Source organism: Garra rufa, chromosome 17 (genome assembly GCF_049309525.1).
Source record: "Garra rufa chromosome 17, GarRuf1.0, whole genome shotgun sequence".
NCBI classification, from domain to species: Eukaryota; Metazoa; Chordata; class Actinopteri; order Cypriniformes; family Cyprinidae; genus Garra; species Garra rufa.
This window is the reverse complement of record NC_133377.1, coordinates 28,729,984-28,754,268: the sequence shown is the minus strand read 5'-3', so window position 1 is coordinate 28,754,268 and position 24,285 is coordinate 28,729,984. Positions and strand designations below refer to the sequence as shown.

Genomic DNA, 24,285 nt, shown 5'->3' with positions numbered 1-24,285 from the left:
TCGTAAATATATAAAAACTAATTTGTTAATAGTAAATGCATTGCTAAGAACTTAATTTAGACAACTTTAAAGGTAATTTTCTCAATTTTCTCAATTTTTTTTTTCTCAGATTCCAGATTTTCAAATAGTTGTTCTCGACCAAATATCGTCCTATCTTAACAAACCATGCATCACTGGAAAGCTTATTTATTTAGCTTTCAGATGATGATTGACCCTTAAAAAAAGTACCCTTATGAGTGGTTTTGTGCAGGGTCACATATAAGATATAATCATTCACTTTGCAGGCTTCATTTATTAGATAAAAAAATAGCAAAATCGCACCTGATTCACATTAGTTCTTTGTTTTGTAGGAATTAATACAATATTTTTGTAATTGTTAAGAATTATACTTTTTACTGTATTTGTTTTGTACATAGAACAACCTGGTTTCAAAATATAGCAAAAAAAAAGTTGTATAGACCACTTTTACTTGTTTGTATGAATTGTGGCCACCGTCCAGTTTTATTATTTGGAACAGAGCAGCATGAACATTCTTCATAACATCACTTTTTATGTTCAAATGAACCAAAAAATATATATAAGTGAAAAATTAAAGTTGGGAAGGAAAATTAAGTCAAAAATATCTTATATGTATAGCCACAGGTGTATGTATTTAGCCATTTGTTACTCTCCATTGTCTAACACCCTGACAAAGGCCTATTTGGGCTGATGCGCATCTTTTTAGTAGCCCTGTCTTCGAAAAAAAAGGATTTTTACTTTGCTTACTATGTGAATGTCTGGATGTAGATTTTATTTTATTTTTTTTATTTTTTTGTATTTTGCAACGGGATCTACTTTTCCACTTTTCATTTTCTTTTAAATATCTTAATTTGTATTCTGAAGTTGAACAGAGGTCTTACAGATTTAGAACGACACGAGGATGAGTAATTAATGACAGAATTTTCCTTTTTGCGTGAACTATCCCTTTTTAGGATGAAACTACCTCTTTGTAGTAGAAATGACTGTACTGGCCAGTCTCCAATTCTCTCTTTTGTATATGTGTGTTTGCATTCTTTCACAGATGTGTTGTTTCTTGTCTTTAAGTATCACTGTTACCCTGCATAATAAACACACTCTCACATACAGGAAAGGGGCCCTACCATGTGATGCTGACTTCCTGCCATTCTATTTTACAATCAATTCAAAGGATAAAAACAAAATTATGTGTGGGCTTGTGAAGGCCGAGTAGTAGTTTGTGAAAGATGTGTGTGGGTGGTTTGTTAATGGCTGTGAGAAACGGGGACAGTGTGTTTATGTGCGTGTGAGCACAAGTGTGTGTTTAGGCTTGTAAGTCATTGCTGAGTGATGCACAGTTTTATTGTGTGAGCAGGTGAGTTTGCTTACAGATGAAAAGAGCTGTAGTTGTAAATTCTGCAGCACTCGGGTGGCTGGGTGTGTATAGTGTGCTTCTGTGTTGGCTTTCTTTGAAAGACATTTCATTGTTCATTTCAGACATTGTTTTGGATACTTTCAATCTTATGTCAACAGACATCATCCTTCTATTATATCAGACTGCTGTGCTACTACGGAGTCTATTAGCCTATTTCTGAGCACTGTGCTCTATTGCCATCTAGTGGAATCTCTGCAAATTTATTTTGTCAACAGTTTTGATATTATAAAATCAGATTAATAATCTAATTAATAGACTAATTATTACTTACAGTTCCACAGTGATTATAAGGAATGAGATTCATACGCTGACGTTCACATTTTGTGAAAATGGAAACCCAACTGGCTTCGTTGCAATAACAATGGACTACAATGCTCAGAGCGCAATGCGTGAGGTGTACGGTTGCTAAGAAACGCAGTCAAACGAAGATGGACGCTTCAGAGACGCTAACAGATGAAGTTACTTTACAAGGTGAAATAACACTTTTATATGCGTCATTTTGACTTAACAACGTGTTTGAGAAGTACTTTATGTTTGTTTATCGTCGTAATGCAATTTCGTACGAAATGTTTAACAAAATGCGAACGTTTTAACTCTATGTTATCAGCGGTAAACAAACTTGAAATTTGTTTGCCAAACAAGCAATTGCTGTCATATTATAAAGATATATACTAATTGTTTAGCTATTTTTTTTTTGCAGTGGTTAATAGTTATTAGCCTATATATTTTCTAATTTGTGTGTCAAATGCAAAATGAATTCACACGATACTCCTGATTCAATGGCATTTTAATTTTAGAGCAGACAGCTGTTGTGGGGGATGAAGAGTGTGATGGAAACCCTGAGGAAGAGCAGAAGAAGTCAATCCCAGATGACATGTATTACAGCTATGAGGAACTGTGCTCCAAACCCTTCATCACCGCAGACTCCAACATCCCACAAAACCTGCTGCACCTCTCGTATCCACAGCAGCTAGCATAAAAGTTAAAAATAAAAATATAAACAGTTCTTTTAAATTGTAATAATATTTCACAATATTGCTGTTTTTTGATAAATGAAATGCAGTCCTGGTAAGCATAAGCAAAAGTCTTCCAAAAGCATAAAGAAACTGCAATTATTCCAGACAAACACAGTTTTGAACAGTAAGATGTTTAATGTTTTTTTTAAAGAAGTCTCTTCTGCTCACCAAGCCAGCATTTATTTTTAACATTTTTGAAATATATTTACTATTTAAAATGACTTTTTTAAAATATATTTTAAAATGTAATTTATTTCCGTGATTTTAAAGCTATTTTTTTAGCATCATTACTCCAGTCACATGATCCTTCAGAAATCATTCTAATATTCAGATTTTCTAATCAAAAAACATTTATTATTGTTATTATTATGTTGAAAACAGCTGAGTAGAATTTTTCAGGTTTCCTCGATGAATAGAAAGTTCAGAAGAACAGCATTTATCTGAAATAAACTTTTGTAACATGATAAATGCCTTTATCATCACTTTTGGTCTCTTTGAAGCATCCTTACTAAATAAAAGTATTAATTTCTATAATTTCATCCCCCACTCTTGATGATATAGTGTTTAATGTTACAAAAACTTTTTATTTCTGATAAATTCTGATCTTTGGATCTTTCTATTCATCAAATAATTCTGAAAAACAAAATGTACTCAACTGTTTTAAATATTGATAATAATAATAATGAATGTTTATTGAAGAGCAAATCAGCATATTAGAATGATTTCTGAAAGATCATGTGACACTAAAGACTAGAGTAATAATGCTGAAATTTGAGCTTTGTTCAATAAATTACATTTTAAAATATATTCAAATAGAAAGCAGCTTTTTTAAAATAGTATAAAAACTTTACAATATTACTGCCTTTGCTTTATTTTAGATCAAATATATGCAGGCTTGGTGAGCAGAAGAGAATTATTTTAAAAAATCATTTAAAAACTTTTGGCTCGTAGTGTATGAGCAGATGAGCAGTAGTATACTGCCACCTTGTGATAAGTTTGTTGCCCTGTAATAAAGGTTGTGGGATTCCTGACTATCTGTTCATTTCATTTGCTCCTTAAACTGAGCCCAGACATTCGTTTGGCTATGACTGTGGGCGGAGAGGAAACCTACAGCTGTTGGATGAGCATACATTGGCCTTCATAGCCGGGAATCTGCTTATCCTATTGGATGTGCACACCAAAAAGCAACATTATATCCGCTCTAGTAGCGGGGGCGGCATTGGTGCTATTATGGTATATTAATACTGATATTATGTACAATTATGTGGTTGCTATACAGATTTTTTTGTGGACTCAAAGCCCTAATATTTTCTTTTCTCTCTCCAAAGTCACATCCAAGTAAGCAGTATTTTGCAGTGGCAGAGAAAGGCCATCAGCCTAACATCATCATATATGAGTATCCGTCCCTGCGGCCTTACAGGATTCTCAGAGGTAGGACATAAAAGGACTTGGTTTGAGACAGAATCATGCATGCATGATTTTACTTATTGTTTAATTTGAAGGTGGCACAGGCAGCACATACAGCTTTGTGGATTTTAATCGTGATGGCTCTTTACTGGCCAGTGTGGGTGGAGCTCCAGACTACATGCTGACACTGTGGGACTGGAGGCAAGAACAGGTGACACTGTGCAATAAAGCTTTTTCTCAGGATGTCTACAGGGTCACCTTTTCACCTGACAGCGTTGGACAGCTTACTACATCTGGCACTGGGCACATTAGGTTTGTATTGCTATAATTTATTCTCTTATGTATTTGCATTTAAAAACTTTAAAAACATATATAACATATATAATATATAATATATATAATATATTTTTAAAGAGGCCTCTTCTGCTCACCAAGCCTTAATTTATTTGATCCAAAGTACAGCAAAAAAAGTAACATTTTGAAATATTTTTACTATTTTAAATAACTGTTTTCTATTTGAATATTTTTTAAAAGGTAATTTATTTCAGAGATTTCAAAGCTGATTTTTTGCAACATTACTCCAGTCACACGATCCTTTAGAAATCATTCTAATATTCTGATTTGCTGCTCAAAATCATCTATTGTTATGTTGAAACAGCTGGGTAGAATGTTTTTTTTTTTTTTTCAGGTTTCTTTGATGAATAGAAAGTTCAAAAGAACAGCATTTATCTGAAATATAAATCTTTTGTAACATTATAAATGTCTTTATCATCACTTTTGATCAATTTAAAGCACCCTTGTTAAATAAAAGTATTAATTTCTAGAATTTCTTTCTAAACAAATGTATATGGTGTAGTGTATAATGTTAAAAAACTTTTTGTTTCAGGTAAATGCTGATTTTTTGATCTTTCTATTTATCAAAGAATTCTGAAAAAATTACCTCAACTATTTTAAATATTGATAATAATAATAATAATAATAATAATAATAAATGTTTCTTGAACAGCAAATTAGCATATTAGAATGATTTCTATATGATCATGTGACACTGAAGACTGGAGTAATGATGCTAAAAATTCAGCTTTGCTCACTGGTATAAATTACATTTTAAAATATATTCTAGTAAAAAGCAGTTAAATAGTAAAAATATGTCAAAAATGTACTGTTTTTGCTGTACTTTGGATCAAATAAATGCAGGCATGGTGAGCAGAAGAAAATTATTTAAATAAAAAAAACATTAAAAATGTTCCTGTTCAAAAACTTTTGACTGGTAGTGTAATATATATATAATCAAATAAATGTATCCTTGGTGAACATAAAAGACATTCAAAAAAATGATAAAATCTTACTGACTTTTTTGAATGGTAGTGTATATATGTGCTGAGAAAGTTCATTTTTTTAGATTCTGGAAAATGGCCAATACCTTCACTGGTTTAAAGTTGCAAGGGTTGCTGGGAAGTTTTGGAAAAACAACAGTTACAGATATAGAAGGATATGTGGAGCTTCCCGATGGAAAGGTTCAGCATCTTCTTACATTTTGCATGTTTACATACACAAACCTACACATTTTTTTAAATGAACAAGTTCCTGAAGAAACAAATTTTCCTTCTCTCTCAGGTTGTGTCAGGATCAGAGTGGGGGAACATGCTCCTTTGGGAGGGGGGTCTGGTAAAAGTGGAATTTTGCCGTAAAGGTGGACGCACATGTCATAGCGGAACCATTTACCAGTTTAACCTGGATGAAGGAGAACTAATGACCATAGGATCTGATGGAGCAGTCCGAGTAAGTACTGGTTGCTTATCAGTGAGACTGTGCTACTTCACTGATTGTTAAAGTTTTTAAAGTGACTTCTCCATCATTTTCTCAGAGCTGGAACTTGGAGACCATAGACACTGCAGATGCAGTTGATGACAGCGGCCTGTTTGAGATCGAACCCATGAATGAGATAATAATAGGCCGTAATGTCAGTTTGTACTCTATGGTCAAGAGCTCCATGCCAGAAACCTCCATCTGGTTTGCTCAGGTATACAACCTCTTTTGTCTTCTTCTTTTTGACAGTGTTTTTGAACAGCAAAGGCCTAGTCTGAATACTTTTTGTGTTTTTAACAGGACTCTAATGGCTGTATTTGGAAACTGGATCTCTCATTCTCCAACATTGTGAGTTGTGTTAAACAGGTGCTTAATCTGCTTTGGTTTTCCAGGATAGGTCTGATAAGCATGTTTTCTTTTTTGCAGACCCAAGATCCAGAGTGTCTCTTCTCATTTCACGCTGGTGCCATTCAGGGCATGGATGTTTCTGAAAGCAGCCATCTCATGGCCACTACGGCCTTGGACTGTAAGAAAAAATTAACACTGACCAAACATACACCCACATACACAGACCTATGACGCCCTTTATAAAAACATTGACAAATGCCTTTTTATCTTACCCAGCCTCAGTCAGGGTGTTTGACTTTCTTTCAAAGAAAGAGCTTACGATAAGCCGCTTCAGACAAAGAGGCACAGCGCTCACATGGGCTTCAGACATGGTAATGTACATGAATATCAAATAAATTATATATATAATATATACAATATTTATATATAAATATTTATTTAAAAACGCTAACAATTTAATGATTAATACATTTATTTAACATTTATTTATATATAATTTATTTAAAATCTAAAAACCCAATAAAATAAAAAATAAATATCCAGTATGAAACAATACTGATAAAAGCAGAAATCTCTAATATCAAATAATGGTACCATACCCAATTTTTGTGCATATTATTTGTTGATGGAGTGTGTTTGTGTCTCTGCAGGTGAACACTGCTGGGGGTCTGCTGGTTGTTGGTTTTGATGATGGTGTGGTTCGTCTCTTGGAGCTGTATAACACTCAAAGTCTGCACACGGTTGCTGGACGCACACGCTCTGGAGATGCTGAACTCCGCCTTAGACAAGCTCTCAAGCCCCACAATGCACCTGTGACCGCCATCGCTTATGAGAGAAATAAAAAGATCATGGCTACTGGGGTAGGGGTTGAGTGAGTGAGTGAGTGAGTGAGTGAGTGAGTGAGTGAGTGAGTGAGTGAGTAAGTATGATTTGTGTCAAAGTTCTGCTATGTTAACATGATATTCTTGCTTACTCTTTCTTTAGAGCACAGACTGCACTGTTTTCTTCTTCACGGTGGGAGAAAGATATACGCCAATAGGGTTTGTTACTGTCCCAGGGCCTGTGCAAGGGCTGGAGTGGTCACCTCAGTCACATGTGAGTGATGATTGTTTGCAGTGAAGCTTGCCGAGGCTCTTGTTGTGATCATATCATAGGCTGATTTAATGAAGCACACTGAAGGTTTGTGTATGTGTTTAAAGGAGAAAAACACGCTGCTGATCTTCTGTCAAAATGGTCACGTGGTGGAAGTTCAGTGTCCTGATCCTGGAGCTCAGGCTGGTGGAAACACCTTCCAGCTCTCAGATCTTCCCACAATGCATTTCTGCTTCAGCAGCATCAAGTCCAGAATTAAGGTTTGTCGACTCCCTTTTTGAGAGCCAGGACATTTTTTAACATAAGTCTGATTGTATTTGTCTGAAAGAAGAAAGTCATATACACCTAGGATGACTTGAGGGTAAGTCATGGGGAATTTTTCATTTTTGGGAGAACTATCCTTAATAAAACTGATTCTTAATATCCACTGTGATGATACAAACACAATTATTAAAATCACCACAGTGGTCCGTAGGGAATTGTAGTATATTGTTTAGTGTTCTTCTGTGTTTTTTTAATGTTATGCTTGTGTGTTTACAGAGAGATGCAGAGGTAGCACTCAGGCAGGCTAGAAAAGAGGAGAAAAAGAAAGAGAGGGAGAAACGCTTGAAGAAATTGAAGGAGCAGAATCCAGATGCCACAGAGGAGGAACTACACGCGGAAGAGAAAGAAGAGGATGAGGAGGAAGAGGAACTGCCTCCTCTTTACATTCCATCTCCACCCAGTCCTCTACACTATGGCTTTTACTCAACACCAGGGTCATTCTGGCTTTCTATGGTACATACACTCACAGACATACAATACATTTCAAAAGCTTGAAATAATGACATTTTAAAATATATTACAAATAGAAATTGTAATAATATTTCATAATATTGCTGTTTTTACTGTATTTTTAATCAAATACATGCTTCATGAGCATAACCTTCGTTAATCTTTGTAACACAAATTAAGATATTTTGATGAAATCCGAGAGCTTCATGACCCTGCATAGACAGCAACGTAACTACTACGTTCAAGACCAAGAAATGTAGTAAATGACATTGTTAAAATAGTCTGACTGAAAAAATGGTGGATGATGTTGTTATTTTTGTTTTCACACGAAAAGTATCCTTGTTGCTTCACAACATTGAGGTTGAACCACTGATGTAACATGGACTATTTTAAAGGAACACTCCACTTTTTTTGGAAATAGGCTCATTCTCCAACTCCCCCCAGGTTAATAAGTTGAGTTTTACCGTTTTGAAATCTATTCAGCCGTTCTCCTTTTCTGGCCATATCACTTTTAGCATAGTTGGCATAGATCATTGAATCCTATTAGACCAATAGCATCGCGTTCAAAAATGACCAACGAGTTTAGATATTTGTCCTATTTAAAACTTGACTCTTCTGTAGTTATATCGTGTACTAAGACCAGCGGAAAATGTAAAGGTGTGATTTTCTAGGCCAATAAGATTAGGAACTACACTTCCATTCCGGTGTAATAGTCAAGGAAATTTGCTGCCATAATATGGCTGAAGCAGGCGGAGTAATATCACGCAGCGCCTGAAATTAGTTCCCAGCTAGGTTAGTGTTTGCACATGTGCTGCGTGATATTATTGTGCATGATTCGGCCATGTTACGGCATCAAACTTCTTTGACTATTACGCCGGAATGGAAGTGTAGTTCCTAATCTTATTGGCCTAGAAAATCGCAGCTTTACATTTTCTGCCGGTCTAAGTACACGATATAACTACAGAAGAGTCAAGTTTTAAATAGGACAAATATCGAAACTCGTTGGTCATTTTTGAACACAATGCTATTGGTCTAATACGATTCAATGATCTATGCTAAGCTATGCTAAAAGTGATATCGCCAGAACAGAAGAACGGCTAAATGGATTTCAAAACGGTAAAACTCAACTTATTAACTCGGGAAGAGTTGGAGAATGAGCCTATTTCCAAATAAAGTGGAGTGTTCCTTTAACAATGTTCTTACTACCTTTCTGGGCCTTTGAACGTGTCAGTTGTGTTGCTGTCTATGCAGGGTCATTAAGCTCTCAGATTTCATCAAAAATATCTTAATTTGTGTTCTGAAGATGAACGAAGGTCTTACGGGTTTGGTAAATAAAAGAAGGTGATTAATAAATTACACAATTTTTGGGTGAACTATCCCTTTAAAACGGTTACAAAATCTTACTTATCTCAAACTTTTGACTGGTAGTATAACTTACAGTACATGTGTCACTAAAATGCCTCTCTCTCTCTTATTCAGGGTGGCTATGATGCAGGGTATTTGTACCACTGTAAGTTCTCTGAACAGCAGAACGAAGATCCGTTAGAGAGGAAAGATGAGCCTTCATCCTTTATACCTGTGCATGACGCAGACCATAACCCTATTCTCACCATCACCTTCAAGTGAGATTTTTCCGTCTCTGCAGTCTACACTAATAGCCTAGGACTGAGTAAATCATAATTAATTTCCTGATTTGTGACCCTGGACCACAAAACCAGTCATAAGGGTCAATTTTGAGATACAATTGAGATACAACTATTTTAAAATTTGGAATCTGAGTGTGCAAAAAAATCTAAATACTGAGAAAATTGCCTTTAAAGTGTCCAAATGAAGTTCTTAGCAATGCATATTACCAAAGACTATAGAATACCAAAGACATGTCACTCGTGTAGTTTTGAATGGGGAACAATGAAACGGTCATCATGGCCGCGAAGCTCCGCCTTCTTAGTGAAAGAACCAATTGTTGATCAGTAAAGTCAGCGCGTCACTGCATCTGCCGTTAGAAGTCCCGGTTGCTATAGAAACGATCGCCGCTCTAAGACGATCATGCGCACTGGCTCATCTAGCCGGAAAAATAAGCGTTTTTTAACGCTATTCAAGCACAAGGAACTATATTTATGAGGCAGTTCTTGTTGGATTTCTTTGGAGATTTCAAATATGAAATTTAATCGTAAGTTTGGCGAACAGTTTTGGAGAATTTGATGTTTCCCCATTCAAAGAGATATGAGCTGCACTTTGATGCCCGAGAGGCGTTTCAAAGATGGCCGCCGAGTGACATGACTTGTCTTAAAAGGACTTTGATATTACTAATCAAAAATTAAGTTTTGATAGATTTACAATAGTAAATTTATAAAATATCTTAATGGAACATGATCTTTACTTGATATTCTAATGATTTTTGGCATAAAAGAAGAATCGATAATTATGACCCATACAATGTATTTTTGGCTATTTCTACAAATATACATGTGCTAAATAAGACTGGTTTTGTGGTCCAGGGTCACATTTGATTTCACTTTCAAAGCAACATTTTTAGTCAGCAATTAGTTGATTTTTACCATACCTTGTTTCTTACTCTTCTTGTCTTAGTTCCAGCAGCCAGTTGTTGTTATGTGGCATGAAGGATGGTAGTATTCGGGCGTACCCTGTACAGGCTTCGGACCATCAGCTCAGCTCCATGCAGGCATACTGGGCCCTCAGCGTCCATGACAACCACTATGGCCATGTGCGCCACATTCGCTTCAGCTTTGATGACACATTTGTCCTGAGTGCAGGAGAAGATGGCAACATTTTCTCCTTCAGCTGCTTGCCAGAGGAGGAGCTTCAGAAAGCCATGCTCAAACAGGCCAAAGTGCCCTCTCCACGGGTTAGTGTATGTGTTCATTTGCGGATGGGTAACTGTGGATTTGTTTGTTTCAACTCTACAATTTTAACTCATGAAAAACAGGTTGGGCTGGAGATGGAGAAAGCAGCACAGGACATAGAGGATCCTTCTGCTTACAGGTGACTATGTGCATTCAAATAAAGCAAGTAATAAGGGTCAAGGCTAGTGACTTTCTATCTGTGAGCCACGGCCCTCCAGTGGGCTACAGAGATACTGCATAAGGGCTGGCAATTAAAAAAATCTTTTTTAAAATATTGAAGGAGATGTTCACTTTCAGAACAAAAATTTACAGATAATGTACTCACCCCCTAGTCATCCAAGATGTTCATACGTTCTTTCTTTAGTCGTAAAGAAAATATGTTTTTTGAGGAAAAGATTTCAGTATTTCTCTCCATATAGTGGAAGTTTGAACTTCCAAAGTTAAAGGGATAGTTCACCCAAAAATGAAAATTTGATGTTAATCTGCTTACCCCCAATGCATCCAAGATGTAGGTTTCTTTGTTTCCTCAGAAAAACACAAACGAAGATTTTTAACGAAAACCGGTGCAGTCTGCCAGCCTTATCATGGACGTGGATGGGCACCAGACCTTTAAAAGTAAACAAAAACATGCACAGACAAATCCAAATTACACCCTGCGGCTTCGTGAATGATACATTGATGTCTTAAGACACGAAACGATCGGTTTTTGTGAGAAACTGAACAGTATTTATATCATTTTTTACCTTTGATACACAGCCACGTCCATCTGTCATGTGCACGAGTTTGGCATCAGTCACGTCACATGAGCACGCGCTCTGACGTAGAATACGCAAACGACGTAAGGGAAGAGCACAGAGATTGGCCGGATGAGTTTGCGCAAACTAATGTAATCTTTTAGCTTTAAATCGGTTTGAACAATCAGGATACGCGCAAGTATTTACCATTTTGAATAGCCGCTATACCCACAATCTCTGTGCTCTGTGTAAACAATGAGTGTCGTATACATGCGACAGATCGCTTCCGGTGTTTGCGTATTCTACGACAGAGCGCATGCTCATGTGACGTGACTGATGCCAAACTCGTGCACATTACAGATGGACGTGGCTGTGTATCAAAGGTAAAAAATGATATAAATACTGTTCAGTTTCTCACAAAAACCGATCGTTTCGTGTCTTAAGACATCAATGTATCATCACGAGCCGCAGGGTGTAATTTGGATTTGTCTGTGCATGTTTTTGTTTACTTTTAAAGGTCTGGTGCCCATCCACGTCCATGATAAGGCTGGCAGACTGCACCGGTTTTCGTTAAAAATCTTCGTTTGTGTTTTTCTGAGGAAACAAAGTAACCTACATCTTGGATGCATTGGGGGTAAGCAGGTTAACATCAAATTTTCATTTTTGGGTGAACTATCCCTTTAAGTTTAAATGCAGCTTCAAATGCTTTACAAAAATGGTAAAATAGCTATGTTGGATGATTTTGAAGTTGAGGGAGAAAATGAGATGGGAGTTTTTTCAACATACTTTAACTGTCTTGAACCTGAGCAGAGCAGAGCAAGACAAGACAAGCGTTTAAGGTTAAAATTAGGGATGCACCGATCCATATCGGCCGATCACTTGCGCGTTTTGTCAGTAAAGCCGGTTCTGTAATCAGCGGTAAATGCCATCAGGTGCGTGATTTCACGTTGAGCCGTATATACTACACACAGCCGTTGTTCACTGACGAGCTGCGCACATTCACGCTGATAATGAACGTTAAACAATCGGTAAACAACGGCTGTGTGTAGTATATACGGCTCAACGTGAAATCACGCTGATTACAGAACCGGCTTTACTAACAAAACGCGCAAGCATGATCGGCCGATTCGTATCGGTGCATCCCTAGTTAAAATGTATACAAATAGATTTTTTTTTTTTTTAATAATTGATCGTTGTAGATTGTTTCTTGGCAAGGGGGTGAGTTCATTCTCTGTAAATTTTGGTTCTAGAAGTGAACTTCTCCTTTAATTTTTTTCTTTAATATTTTGATTTACTATTAATTATTATTGATTATATATGTACACTACCAGTCAAAAGTTTTTGAACAGTAAGATTTTTTAAAGTTTTTTAAAGAATGTCTCATTTATTTGTCTCATATATTTGATCCAAAATACAGCAAAAACAGTAACATTTTGAAATATTTTTACTATTTTAAAAAACTGTTTTCTATTTGAATATGTTTTAAAATTACATTTATTCCTGTGATGTTTCCTGTATTCCTGTTAGCTGAATTTTTAATATCATTGATGTAGTCGCATGATCCTTCAGAAATCATTGTAATATTCTGATTTGCTGTTAAAAAACATTTATTATTATTATTAATTAATATAATATAATAATGAATATAATAATGAGTTTTTTAATGAATAGAAAGTTCAGAAGAACAGCATTTATCTGAAATAGAAATCTTTTGTAGCATTATAAATACTTTTTATCAATTTAAAGCATCATTGCTAAATAAAAGTATTAATTTCTATAATTACTTTCAAAAAAAAAATTATGGCTCTAAGCTTTTGAATGGTGTAGTGTATAATGTGACGAAAGCTTGTTATTTCAGATAAATGCTGATCTTTGGATCTTTCTATTCATCAAAGAAGCCTGAAAAAAATTACTCAACTGTTTTTAACACTGATAATAAAGTATATTAATAAAAATGTTTCTTGAACAGCAAATCAGCATATTAGAATGATTTCTGAAGGATCATGTGACACTAAAGACTGGAGTAATAATGCTCAAATTTCAGATTTGATCACAGGAATAAATTACATTTTAAAATATATTTAAATAGAAAGCAGTTATTTCAAATAGTAAAAATATTTCAGAATTTTACTGTTTTTGCTGTACTTTGGATCAAATAAATGCAGGCTTTGTGAGCAGAAAAGACTTCTTTAAAACATTCAAAATCTTACTGTTCAAAAACTTTTGACTGGTATTGTATATATCTTTTGTGCAGCATAGAAACAGCTAAACAGAAGCTGGAGCTGGACCGCATGCACAAGGAGGCAGAACAGAGGAAACAGGAGCGGCGTAAGAAGCTGGCTGAACTGCAGAGTCGATTTCAAGCTTTACTGGAGCAGAACCGGAGCCTTCCTAAACACATCTGCCTCCATCGCTCGGTGCATAGATCTCCTTGCTCACTCACCTGTTTCAATGTAATGATTACATAGACACAACGATCTAACATATTTCATGGGTGTTTGTAGGAGTTTGAACTGGACCCGAGTTTCCGTGAGGAGACTGAAAGACAGACAGAAGAGACAGTGATGGAGGTCAGGAAAGAATTGGCCTGGGAAGAGGAGAGACACCGCATCGGCCTTAAAAAACTACAGACCATGTACTAAGACCATGTTTTCTCCATTCTTTTTCTGTTACACATTTGTGTCTCTCAAAATTTCATAGATGTGTAAATTCTCTCATCATTTGTTTATTGTTTCATATTGCTGTTGTCTCTGTAGGTTCTGGGAGTCCGTGGTTGAAGACACGGTCACGGTCCATGCATTTAAGGGTGGGCATAAGGTCTCCAACTACAGGCTGCTGGCTCTGTCTGCCATACAAATGCACCTTCACCAGCATGGCACAGCGGCATCTCAGAGCAGACCCATGGAACAGGATCACTGGCAGAGCAAACAGCCTGGCAAAGAAGCCAGCAACATTTCACGTAGGACAGGATTAGTTTGTGAAATTAACATTAAGACTTGAGTGTGTGTGCAGTCATCATTCTTCTTCTCTCTTTCTAAGCAGTGCTGGATGAGCTGGTAACAGATTCATTGATGCAGTCAGGAAGGATGCAGTCAGGGCGTAAACTGGCAAGCAGAGAGGCGGAGAAACTCCGTAAGGCTGCCGAGAAGGCAGAGAAAGCCCGAGCCATGATAGAGAAGAGGAAAAAAGAGTGGGCAGAACTGTAAGAACCAGTGTGTGTGTCTCTTTCAGTCTGTGTTTATGCGTGTGTGTGTGTGTGTGTGTGTGTGTGTGTGTGTGTGTGTGTTTGTGTGTGTGTGTGTGTGTGTGTGTGTGTGTGTGTGTGTGTGTGTGTAACATTGTTAATGCTTCCTCAGCTATGCCTCTAAGCCTAGTGAGGACTATGAGGACCCTAAGGATGTGGAAGCAATCCGATTGGCTAAGGAGAGAATGGGCGACTTTAAGCTGAAGTCAGCAAAAGACTTTACTGTTCCTGAACACCTGCGGATGAATGTGGAGAAGAAGAGAGTGCAGTTAGTGGAACTGGAAAAAAAGGTGAACGTGTCAGCAGAAATTCAGCTTTCTTGAACCCTAAGCTTTCTACAGCATAGAAGTAATATTATAAACGCAATAGCCAAAAATACACTGTATGGGTCAAAATGATTGATTTTTATGCCAAAAATCATTAGCATATTAAGTAAAGATCATGTTCCATGAAGATATTTTGTAAATTTCCTACTGTAAATATATATTTTCTCCATATTTTGATTTTTTTTGCATCCTCAGATTCCAGATTTTATCCTATCATAAAAAAACATACATTAATGGAAAGCTTATTTATTCAGCTTTCAGATGATGTATAAATCTTAGTTTCAAAAAATTGACCCATGTGACTGGTTTTGTGGTCCAGGGTCACATATATTATAGACAGTGAACTTGAACTATGCAACACTCACTGTGTTACCATACATTGATACATTTTGATATTTTTGACATTATTAATATTTATTTTGAATAAATATGTATTTATTATAAAATAAAAGTTTGATCTTATTTTGGTTTAATTTTCAATAAATTAAAGACAAAAAAGGTTTAAAAAAAGCTATCATTATGTATGAGTACTTTAAAATATATATATACATTAATGTTTTTTTTAATAGATCAGTTATAAGAACTCTGTATTTAGCAATCCACTAATGAGAACTGATAAATGAGTCTAATGAGTCTTTAATTTTGTTTTCTTGAGATTTTTGAGAATAAAGTGTCATGCAAATGGCAGCAACACATAGGATACACATAAAATAAGACTTCACTAGTGTTATTTTAGTATTATTTATATAATATTATAGTTTTTTATTTTTAATAATCTTTATTTTATATTTTTAGTTTTTAGCTTTACTTTTTAGTAATTATGCTTTTTTATAATATTTTAAAATAATTTGTTTCAGTTTTTCCTATTTGCTTTCAGTTACTAATTTTTCTCATTATTTTTAACGTTGAAAAAAGTTGTGCTGCTGTTTTTTTTCTTTTAACCCTACTAATCCTAAATGTTTGAACGGTAGAGTTCATTTTCACCTGTGTATTTTGTCGACAAGATTATTTTTATTACCAAAAAAAAAAAAAAAATCAGTAAGAGTATAATGTTTAAAATTTAAATGAAACAAAAGTCGTTCCAAACCCGTAAGACCTTTGTTCATCTTTGGAACACAAATGAAGATATTTTTGATGAAATCTGAGAGCTTTCTGACCCTGAATAGACAGCAATGCAACTGACACGTTTAAGACCTAGAAAGGTAAGAACATCATTAAAATAGTCCATGTGAAATCAGTGGTTCGTCTGTAATTTTCTGAAGCTTCAAAAATACTGTTTGTGCGCAAAAAAAATAAAAATAAAGACTTTATTAAACAATTTCTTTGGTAGTTGCGCCTGTCTATGCTCTCGGACTTCATCTAAAAATATCTTGTGTTCCAAAGATGAACAAAGGTCTAATGCACTGGTCTCAAACTCAATTCCTGGAGGGCCACAGCTCTGCACAGTTTAGCTCCAACCCTAATCAAACACATCTGATCCAGCTAATCAAGGTGTTCAGGATTACTAGAAACTTCCAAGCAGGTGTGAGCTGGAGTTGGTTGGAGCTAAACTCTGCAGAGCTGCGGCCCTCCAGGAATTGAGTTTGAGACCTCTGGTCTAATCGGTTTGGAATAATATGAGGAATTAATGATACAATTTTCATTTTTGGGTGAACTATCCCCACTATTTTTTGTTATGACAAACTAAATTATTTTATCGCTGTTTAACTAAAATGTTTGCATGTGATGGTCTATGTATTTTAATATATGTTACAGATCTTCGAGAAGAAGTCTGAGATGAACTCCCGTGTGATGGCTCTTAGAGACAGCAAGGTGGAGATCGTGTCTCAACTCCATGCCCAGATGGAGCAGCTACAGATGATCCAGCAGCACCTTCCACCTAAAAAGCGCTGCCCACTGCCAGCTGTTCCCGACTTAATGCCAGAAGAGATGCCTGAGAGGAAACACAGATACACCCGGGCCACCTTGGAGCGTTACGCCGCTCTTAGAGACAAGTTGGCTTCCACTGGCCTGGAAGAACAACAGGATGGCCAGAACATCCTGGACCTGCTTGAACAAGAGATGCAAGACACACACACTGAGTCTCAGGACATGCAAATAGAGAACGAAGGTGAGAAAATACACTCTCAGAAGGAAGAGAAGCTCACAGAACTAGAGAAAGAGATGAGAGAAATTGAGGAGATCCGAAACCTGTGTCAGCAAGACCAGCTTCTTAAACAGGTGCGTTTAGTACATGTTGTGAATATCAAGGGGATTTTATACATCACAATCCTTCAAACCATCCTTCTTTCAATCTTTCTGCAGATGGAAGAGGCAGTGTGGCGTTTCGACGCTGATCTGCGTGTGTTGCGTCATGAGAAGCACGAATTGGATGTTTATATGAAACTGGCTGATCTGAGACATGTGACACTTTTTGAAGAGCTGCTGCTTCTGAAGGAGTTTGAGAAGAGGGAGGACATACTACAGGAGCGGCTCACCACCTATATACAGGAGGAGGAAGAGAACAGGGTGGGTTTGCTTTCATTTGCACATGTGGATTTATCATCCAGTAAAGAATAGGTCTCATATTCAGCATTTTGTTTGGGTCAGGCCAAGATGCACGACTGTAAGAAGCAGATGGAGCTAAAGAAGAGAGACATCCTGAGACTCCAAGGAAAGGAGAAAACAATCGCCGCTACTTTTCAGGCCTCACTGGGGGAAAACAACAAGTTTGAGGAATTCCTCACCAGAGTGTTTAAGAAAAAGATCAAGCGTACAAAGAAAAAAGAAACGCAAGGACGTGACGGTGAGCTGCAAGTGTTCTGTGTGTTTCATTGGGATCTTGAATCTCACAAAAGCGGTCTAAAAGTCACATTTCACCCCAAAACTAAAACAAAGGAGTCATATTTTGTGTTAGAAAGTGTGATAAGACCCTTTACCATTTCACCATTTTCAAAATACAGTCAAACCAAAAATGATTCAGACACCTTATATCATTTTTGATATTTTTTTACTAGTGGGTGCGGGACACTATAGTTCATATGTAAGTGAGGATAGCAAAATAAAGTAAACTGTGACATATTATACCTAAAAATTCACACAGTGGACTACCAGTGAAATTTATACAAATTTGAGACCAAAAATTTGATTTGACACTTTGACCTGATCATGTTTTGTTACATACCTTTCTATCAGTTATCTGACATTATCAAGATGAATTTGTTCTGACACAGTTTAACTCTGAGTTCTTGTCATATTTTATTACCATTTTCTAAACTGTGATAATGTGAGAAATGTTAAAGGTGTCTGAATAAATTTTGGTTTGACTGTAATTAAAAGATTTTCATTACTGTTTCAACTTTCATTACTAGTTTAATTTTAGTAATTGTATGTACTTTTGTAATTTTTATAATAATAATAATAATAATAAAAAAAAAAATATATATATATATATATATATATATATATTTAAGATTAATTTGTTCATTTCAGTTTTATTTGATATTTATTTACAGTTATTAATTTTAGTGATTTTTAATTTTAATTAAATGTATGTTTTTCATCTAATAATTTTTAATTCAGTTTTATTTCAGTTAACGAAATGTATTTTTAGTCAGGTTTTTCTTAATTCAAATGTAATATTCGTTTTGTTCCTCTTTCCATCAGGTGATGATGCAACAGAGGAGGAAGATGACAGTGATGAAGACTCTGATGAAGAATCAGATGGGGATAATGATGAAGATTATGATGACTCTGAGACTGGAGTCCCCCTGGATGACAGTGTGTGTCCACCAAGTAAGATCAGCAACCAGCTCTCCAGAGAGCAAATATCTTGTTGTTCACATGTGCGTTGTGTATAATATATAACATGTATTATGTTTTGTATACTACCATTCAAACATTTGGGGCTAGTAAAATTAACATCAGATTTTTCTTAATGCATTCTTTTATTAAATAAGGACACATTAAACTGTACAAAATTATATATATATGTGACCCTGGACCACAAAACCAGTCTTAAGTCGCTGGGGTATGTTTGTAGCAATAGCCAAAAATACATTGCATGGGTCAAAATTATTGATTTTTCTTTTATGCCAAAAATCATTAGGAAATTAAGTAAAGATCATGTTCCATGAAGATTTTTTGTAAAATTCCTACTATAAATATATCAAAATGTAATTTTTGATTAGTAATATGCATTGTTAAGAACCTAATTTGGACAACTTTAAAGGTGATTTTCTCAGGATTTTGATTTTTTTCACCCTCAGATTCCAGATTTTCAAATAGATGTATCTCGGCCAAATATTGTCCTATCCTAACAAACCACACATCAATAGAAAGCTTATATATACATCTCAGTTTTGTACCTTATGACTTTATGACTGGTTTTGTGGTCCAGGATCACATATGCTTATTTGCTATTAAAGAAAATGAATTATAATTATTATCAGTATTTAAAACACTTGAGTAAATTTTTTTCAGGATTCTTTGATGAGAAGAAAGATACAAAGATCTGCATGTTTCTGAAATACATAGCTTCTGTAACATTATATACTTACATTCAAAAACTTGGAGTTAGAATAATTTTTTTGGGGGGGGGGCGGTGATAGAAAATAATACTTTTATTTAGCAAGGATACTTTAAATAAATAAAAAGTGATGATAAAGACATTTATAATGTTACAAAAGATTTATATTTCGGATTTTTATTTTCTTCTGAACTTTCTATTAATCAAAGAAACTCTACTCAGCAGTTTTCAACTTAATAATAATAAATGTTTTTTGAGGAAAACAATATTAGAATGATTTCTGAAGGATCGTGTGACTGAAGTAATGATGCTAAAAATTAGCTTTGAAATCACAGGAATAAAACACATTTTAAAATATATTCAAATGGAAAACAGTTTTTTTAAACAGTAAAAATATTTTTAAAATTTTACTGTTTTTGCTGTACTTTGGATCAAATAAATGCTGGCTTGGTGAGCAGAAGACACTTGTTTAATACAAACATTAAAATCTTTTCTGTCCAAAAACCTTTGACTTGTAGTGTGTATGTATATAAATTATGTACTATATAATGTATGTTCTGTGTGTGTGTGTGTGTGTGTGTGTGTGTGTGTGTGTGTGTGTGTGTGTGTACCTGGTATTCATCACGTTGTGGGGACCAAATGTCCCCACAAGGATAGGAATACCGGTAAATTTTGACCTTGTGGGGACATTTCTCAGGTCCCCATGAGGAAACAGGCTTATAAATCATGCACAATGAGTTTTTTTGAGGAAGTAAAAGTTTGCACAATCTCCTGTGAGGACTAGGTTTAGGTGTAGGGTAGGTGTAGGGCGATAGAAAGTACGGTTTGTACAGTATAAAAACCATTACGCCTATGGAATGTCCCCATAAAACATGTAAACCCAACATGTGTGTGTGTGTGTGTGTGTGTGTGTGTGTGTGTGTGTGTGTGTGTGTGTGTGTGTGTTTTAGACTGTGATCCCGAGCTTTTTGAGAACACACTGAAGCTGCGTGAACATCGTCTAGATGTGGAGGAACAGCTGCAAGAGGAGTTAAAAAATGTCGACATTTTAAAGAAGGAGTGTGACACACTGACTAAGAAAGTGAGAGAAATAGTTCTTCCCACTCCTCTCTCCTTTCTTTCTGTTATTACTTTTTCAACAGAACAGCCTTAAGAGACAGTGCATTTGTTTTTGTAGGAGAAGATTGTGCAGAACAACCGTAAAGCAGCAGAGGGCGATCTGGAGCTCATTAACCGAGAAAAGCAGCAGAAGCTGAATGAAGTGGATGTGGTGGTGCCACTCAGACTGCATCAGGTGTGAACATAATAGAGACTTTGCACTTACATCACCTTTTGGTCAGTTACCTGGATGTGCAGCCATTTTGGTGATTCTCGGATGTAAACAAGAGCATGTATAACTTATGTTGTCCAGCCAATTTATGCTGTCTAAACCATGGAAAAAATGTGTGGAAGCTGCTAAATCATATAGAGAAGGACTTAGTATGCAGAAAAGGATGCAATATTTTGCAAAAATAAAGTTATTATGTGGTAAAGATATGTACAAGCAGTATTAATTAAGATATTAGCTTCAAATGATAAGAACAAAAAAACTAATGTTGTCAAGATTCTTGGTCTGGAAATCTTGGTTCAGTTGGGCCAACCACAAACGCCTTTTGTTCCTCAGACAATTTTTTTTGCACTTTTCTCCTTGATTTGATTTAACTTTTGGCAGTCTATAGTACTCCAAATGCTTTTCCCAGTCTGACCGATTAGTACAGACCAAACCATGACAATAATTGACCATTTTCATCAGCAATAATCAGCTAAACATGTGAGTTTTGTTTGGTTCAGTGGCATTGTTTACATTCAGTGTTGCCAATATGGCCGATTGATGACGTAGTGAAAACACTTTTACATATTTGCTGTTACTATTAAGTCTCCCTCTAATTTTCTCTGTCTAAACAGATTGAATATGTGAATAATGGTCTGTTGCCGGGTAAGCTTGACTCAGCATTGGTCCTGAACACAGCTGATCTACAACGTCTGCAGAAGCGTATTGAAGAGCTCCAGCAGGAGAAGATTGAACAGCGAGAACTGTATAAACACGCCAAGCAACAACACGTACAGCTCAGACATGATCTTAAGGACATGGAGGGCAGAATAAAGGGTCAGAGACAATTTCAAATCACACACTTGCTGTTAGTTGTAACATGTACTATAAACTCTTACTTAGTATGTTTTTTTCACAAACTGAGGGATGAGACAAGGATATTAGATTTTCTTAAAACTCGAGCTGTGAGTTTCAATGAATAAAGTGTTACATTAAATATATTTCTTTGCAGGGTCGGAAGCACGTTGTGAGCAGTTGATGCTCAAGAAGTTTGGAAAGCTGGTTGACCTTGAAGTTCTGCAGACTCTGTCAGGCAACAGAAGAGTAGAGGAGATGAGACAGGAGATCAGAGAACAAGACGCCAAGTACACAAAGGATCTCAAACACTGGGAGGTACACCAACACTTACACTACCTTTATACTGTTCAAAAATGTTTTAAACAGTTTTACAGTTGAGGTCAAAAGGTTACATACACCTTGCAGAATCTGCAAAATGTTAATTATTTTACCAAAATAAGAGGGATCATACAAATTTTTTTTAGTACTGACCTGAATAAGATATTTCACAAAAAAGGAATTTACATATACATTTACAGCTGTGTGGTTTTTTTGTGATAGTCCCTTGTTTGTCCTCTGTTCTTCCACACAAATGCTGCAAATTCTTTGGTTTTTCAGCTTTTTTGTGTATTTGAACCCTTTCCAACAATGACTGTATGACTTTGAGATCCATCTTTTTACACTGAGGACAACTGAGGGACTAATATGCAACTATTACAGAAGGAAAACAATGCATTAAGAGCTGGGGCGTGAAAACTTTTGGAATTTGAAGATCAGGCTAAATTTAACTTATTTTGTCTTCTGTGAAACATGTAAGTATCTTCTGTAGCTTCTGAAGGGAAGTACTAAATGAAACAAATATGATATTTAGGCAAATTAAGAAAATTGTACACATCTCCATTCTGTTCAAAAGTTTTAATGCATCATTTTCCTTCTGAAGCATCGGTGAGCGTTTGAACCTTCTGTTATAATTGCATATGAGTCCCTCAATAGTCCTACTTTGGTGTGAAATCTTAAAATCATACAATCATTGTTGGAAAGGGTTCAAATACACAAAAATACAGAAAAACCAAAGAATCTGTGGGACCAGAAGGACTTTTCTGAAGAACAGCAGGCAGTTTAACTGTTCAGGACAAACAAGAGAGTCATGAACAACAATTACTAAACAAAAAAAAAAGTCACAGCTTTGGATCATTCAGGTAACAACACAGTATTAAGAATCAAGTGGATGTAAACTTTTGAATGGGATAATTTTTTTAAATGTAACTATTATTTTCTCTTGTGGACTATATGTAAACATATTTTATGTGAAATATCTTATTCAGTACGAAATAAAAAATAACATGCATTTTGTATGATCCCTCTTATTTTGGTAACATTTCTGCAAGGTGTATGTAAACTTTTGACCTCAACTGTATGTAATAAACCAATTATTATGTTAAATTTGCCAAATTTAGAGCAACTGTTCATATGTGTTTACCAGGCAAAAGTTATAGAAGCAAAAGAGGCACTGACAGAAATCACAAAACAGAACACAGAGAGACTACGTAAAATGAACAGCTTGCTCAGCCAGAAAAAAGCACTGGATGAACAACTCAATACCAGACAGCGGACGACGGTATTCTGTTCTTATTCACATTTAGCATCTGCAGCTGTATATGCAGGACACTCCTCAGACATTGAAAATGTGTGTGTGTTTGTTTAAGGTGGGTCAGTTCCGAGGCCGTCTGGTTGAGAAACACGAACTGCAGAGGCTGCAGCAGCTGATAGCAGCTCAAGCACAGGACATTGAGGTTCTCAATGATGAAATCCACGCTCTTTCACGCAAAGACGGCCATGTTCTCCCTCCGCTTGAACCTGTCCTGCCTCCCATTCCCACCCTGCCCCACAGACACACAACAAGCAATTCTGGTGTGCACAGAAAATTCAACCTCAGCAGCAAAGCTGTCAAATAGATCCATACACACACACTTTTACCCTAAGTGCAAAATCAACACGTTAGCATACTAGCTATCAATCTGTTCCTGTAGACATGTACAACAGACTAAATATGCAATTGTCTAACAATAAAACTCTTTCCTTGATGATTTTAATGTGTAATGTCTCCTTCCAGCTCCTTTTCAGGCTGGGAAAAAAATTATGAATACTATAGACTGCCAAAAAGTTATGACAAATTGAGGAAAGGAGTGCCACAAACTGTCTGTTTGTGGTTGGCCAAACTTAACCAGGATTTTCAGTGCAAGAATCTTGACAACATTCTAGTTTGTTCGTAATATGGCCGAAGCAGGCGGAGTATTATCAGAAATGAGGTCCCAGCTAGTTTAGCATTTACACATGTGCTGCGTGGTATTACTGCTCCTGCTTCGGCCATATTACGGCAGCAAACTTCCTTGACTATTACGCCGGAATGGGAGTGTAGTTCCTAATCTTATCAGCCTAGAAAATTGAAGCTTTGCATTTCCACCGGTCTTAATACACGATATAACTACAGAAGAGTCAAGTTTTAAATAGGACAAATATCGAAACTCGTTGGTCATTTTTGAACGCGATGCTATTGGTCTAATAGGATTCAATGATCTATGCTAAGCT

The 24,285-nt window shown here is 35.9% G+C and overlaps 1 protein-coding gene across 1 annotated transcript; it reads left to right on the top strand.

The window, feature by feature from the left end:
* The first annotated feature begins 1,857 nt into the window (after nt 1–1,857).
* Nucleotides 1,858–23,714, top strand: LOC141289345 (cilia- and flagella-associated protein 44). Its single transcript, XM_073821460.1, has 33 exons — nt 1,858–1,900; nt 2,227–2,386; nt 3,516–3,678; nt 3,774–3,876; nt 3,948–4,164; nt 5,255–5,369; nt 5,470–5,634; nt 5,720–5,875; nt 5,962–6,009; nt 6,088–6,187; nt 6,286–6,380; nt 6,660–6,869; nt 6,994–7,104; nt 7,209–7,361; nt 7,642–7,878; nt 9,355–9,497; nt 10,465–10,741; nt 10,823–10,878; nt 13,728–13,890; nt 13,978–14,108; nt 14,230–14,432; nt 14,516–14,675; nt 14,830–15,007; nt 16,799–17,263; nt 17,348–17,551; nt 17,633–17,828; nt 18,689–18,817; nt 20,501–20,631; nt 20,728–20,844; nt 21,495–21,696; nt 21,872–22,032; nt 23,180–23,314; nt 23,403–23,714. The coding sequence occupies exons 1-33, from the start codon at nt 1,858–1,860 to the stop codon at nt 23,649–23,651; spliced, it is 5,376 nt and encodes a 1,791-aa protein (XP_073677561.1). The 3' UTR covers nt 23,652–23,714.
* The last annotated feature ends 571 nt before the right edge of the window (nt 23,715–24,285 follow it).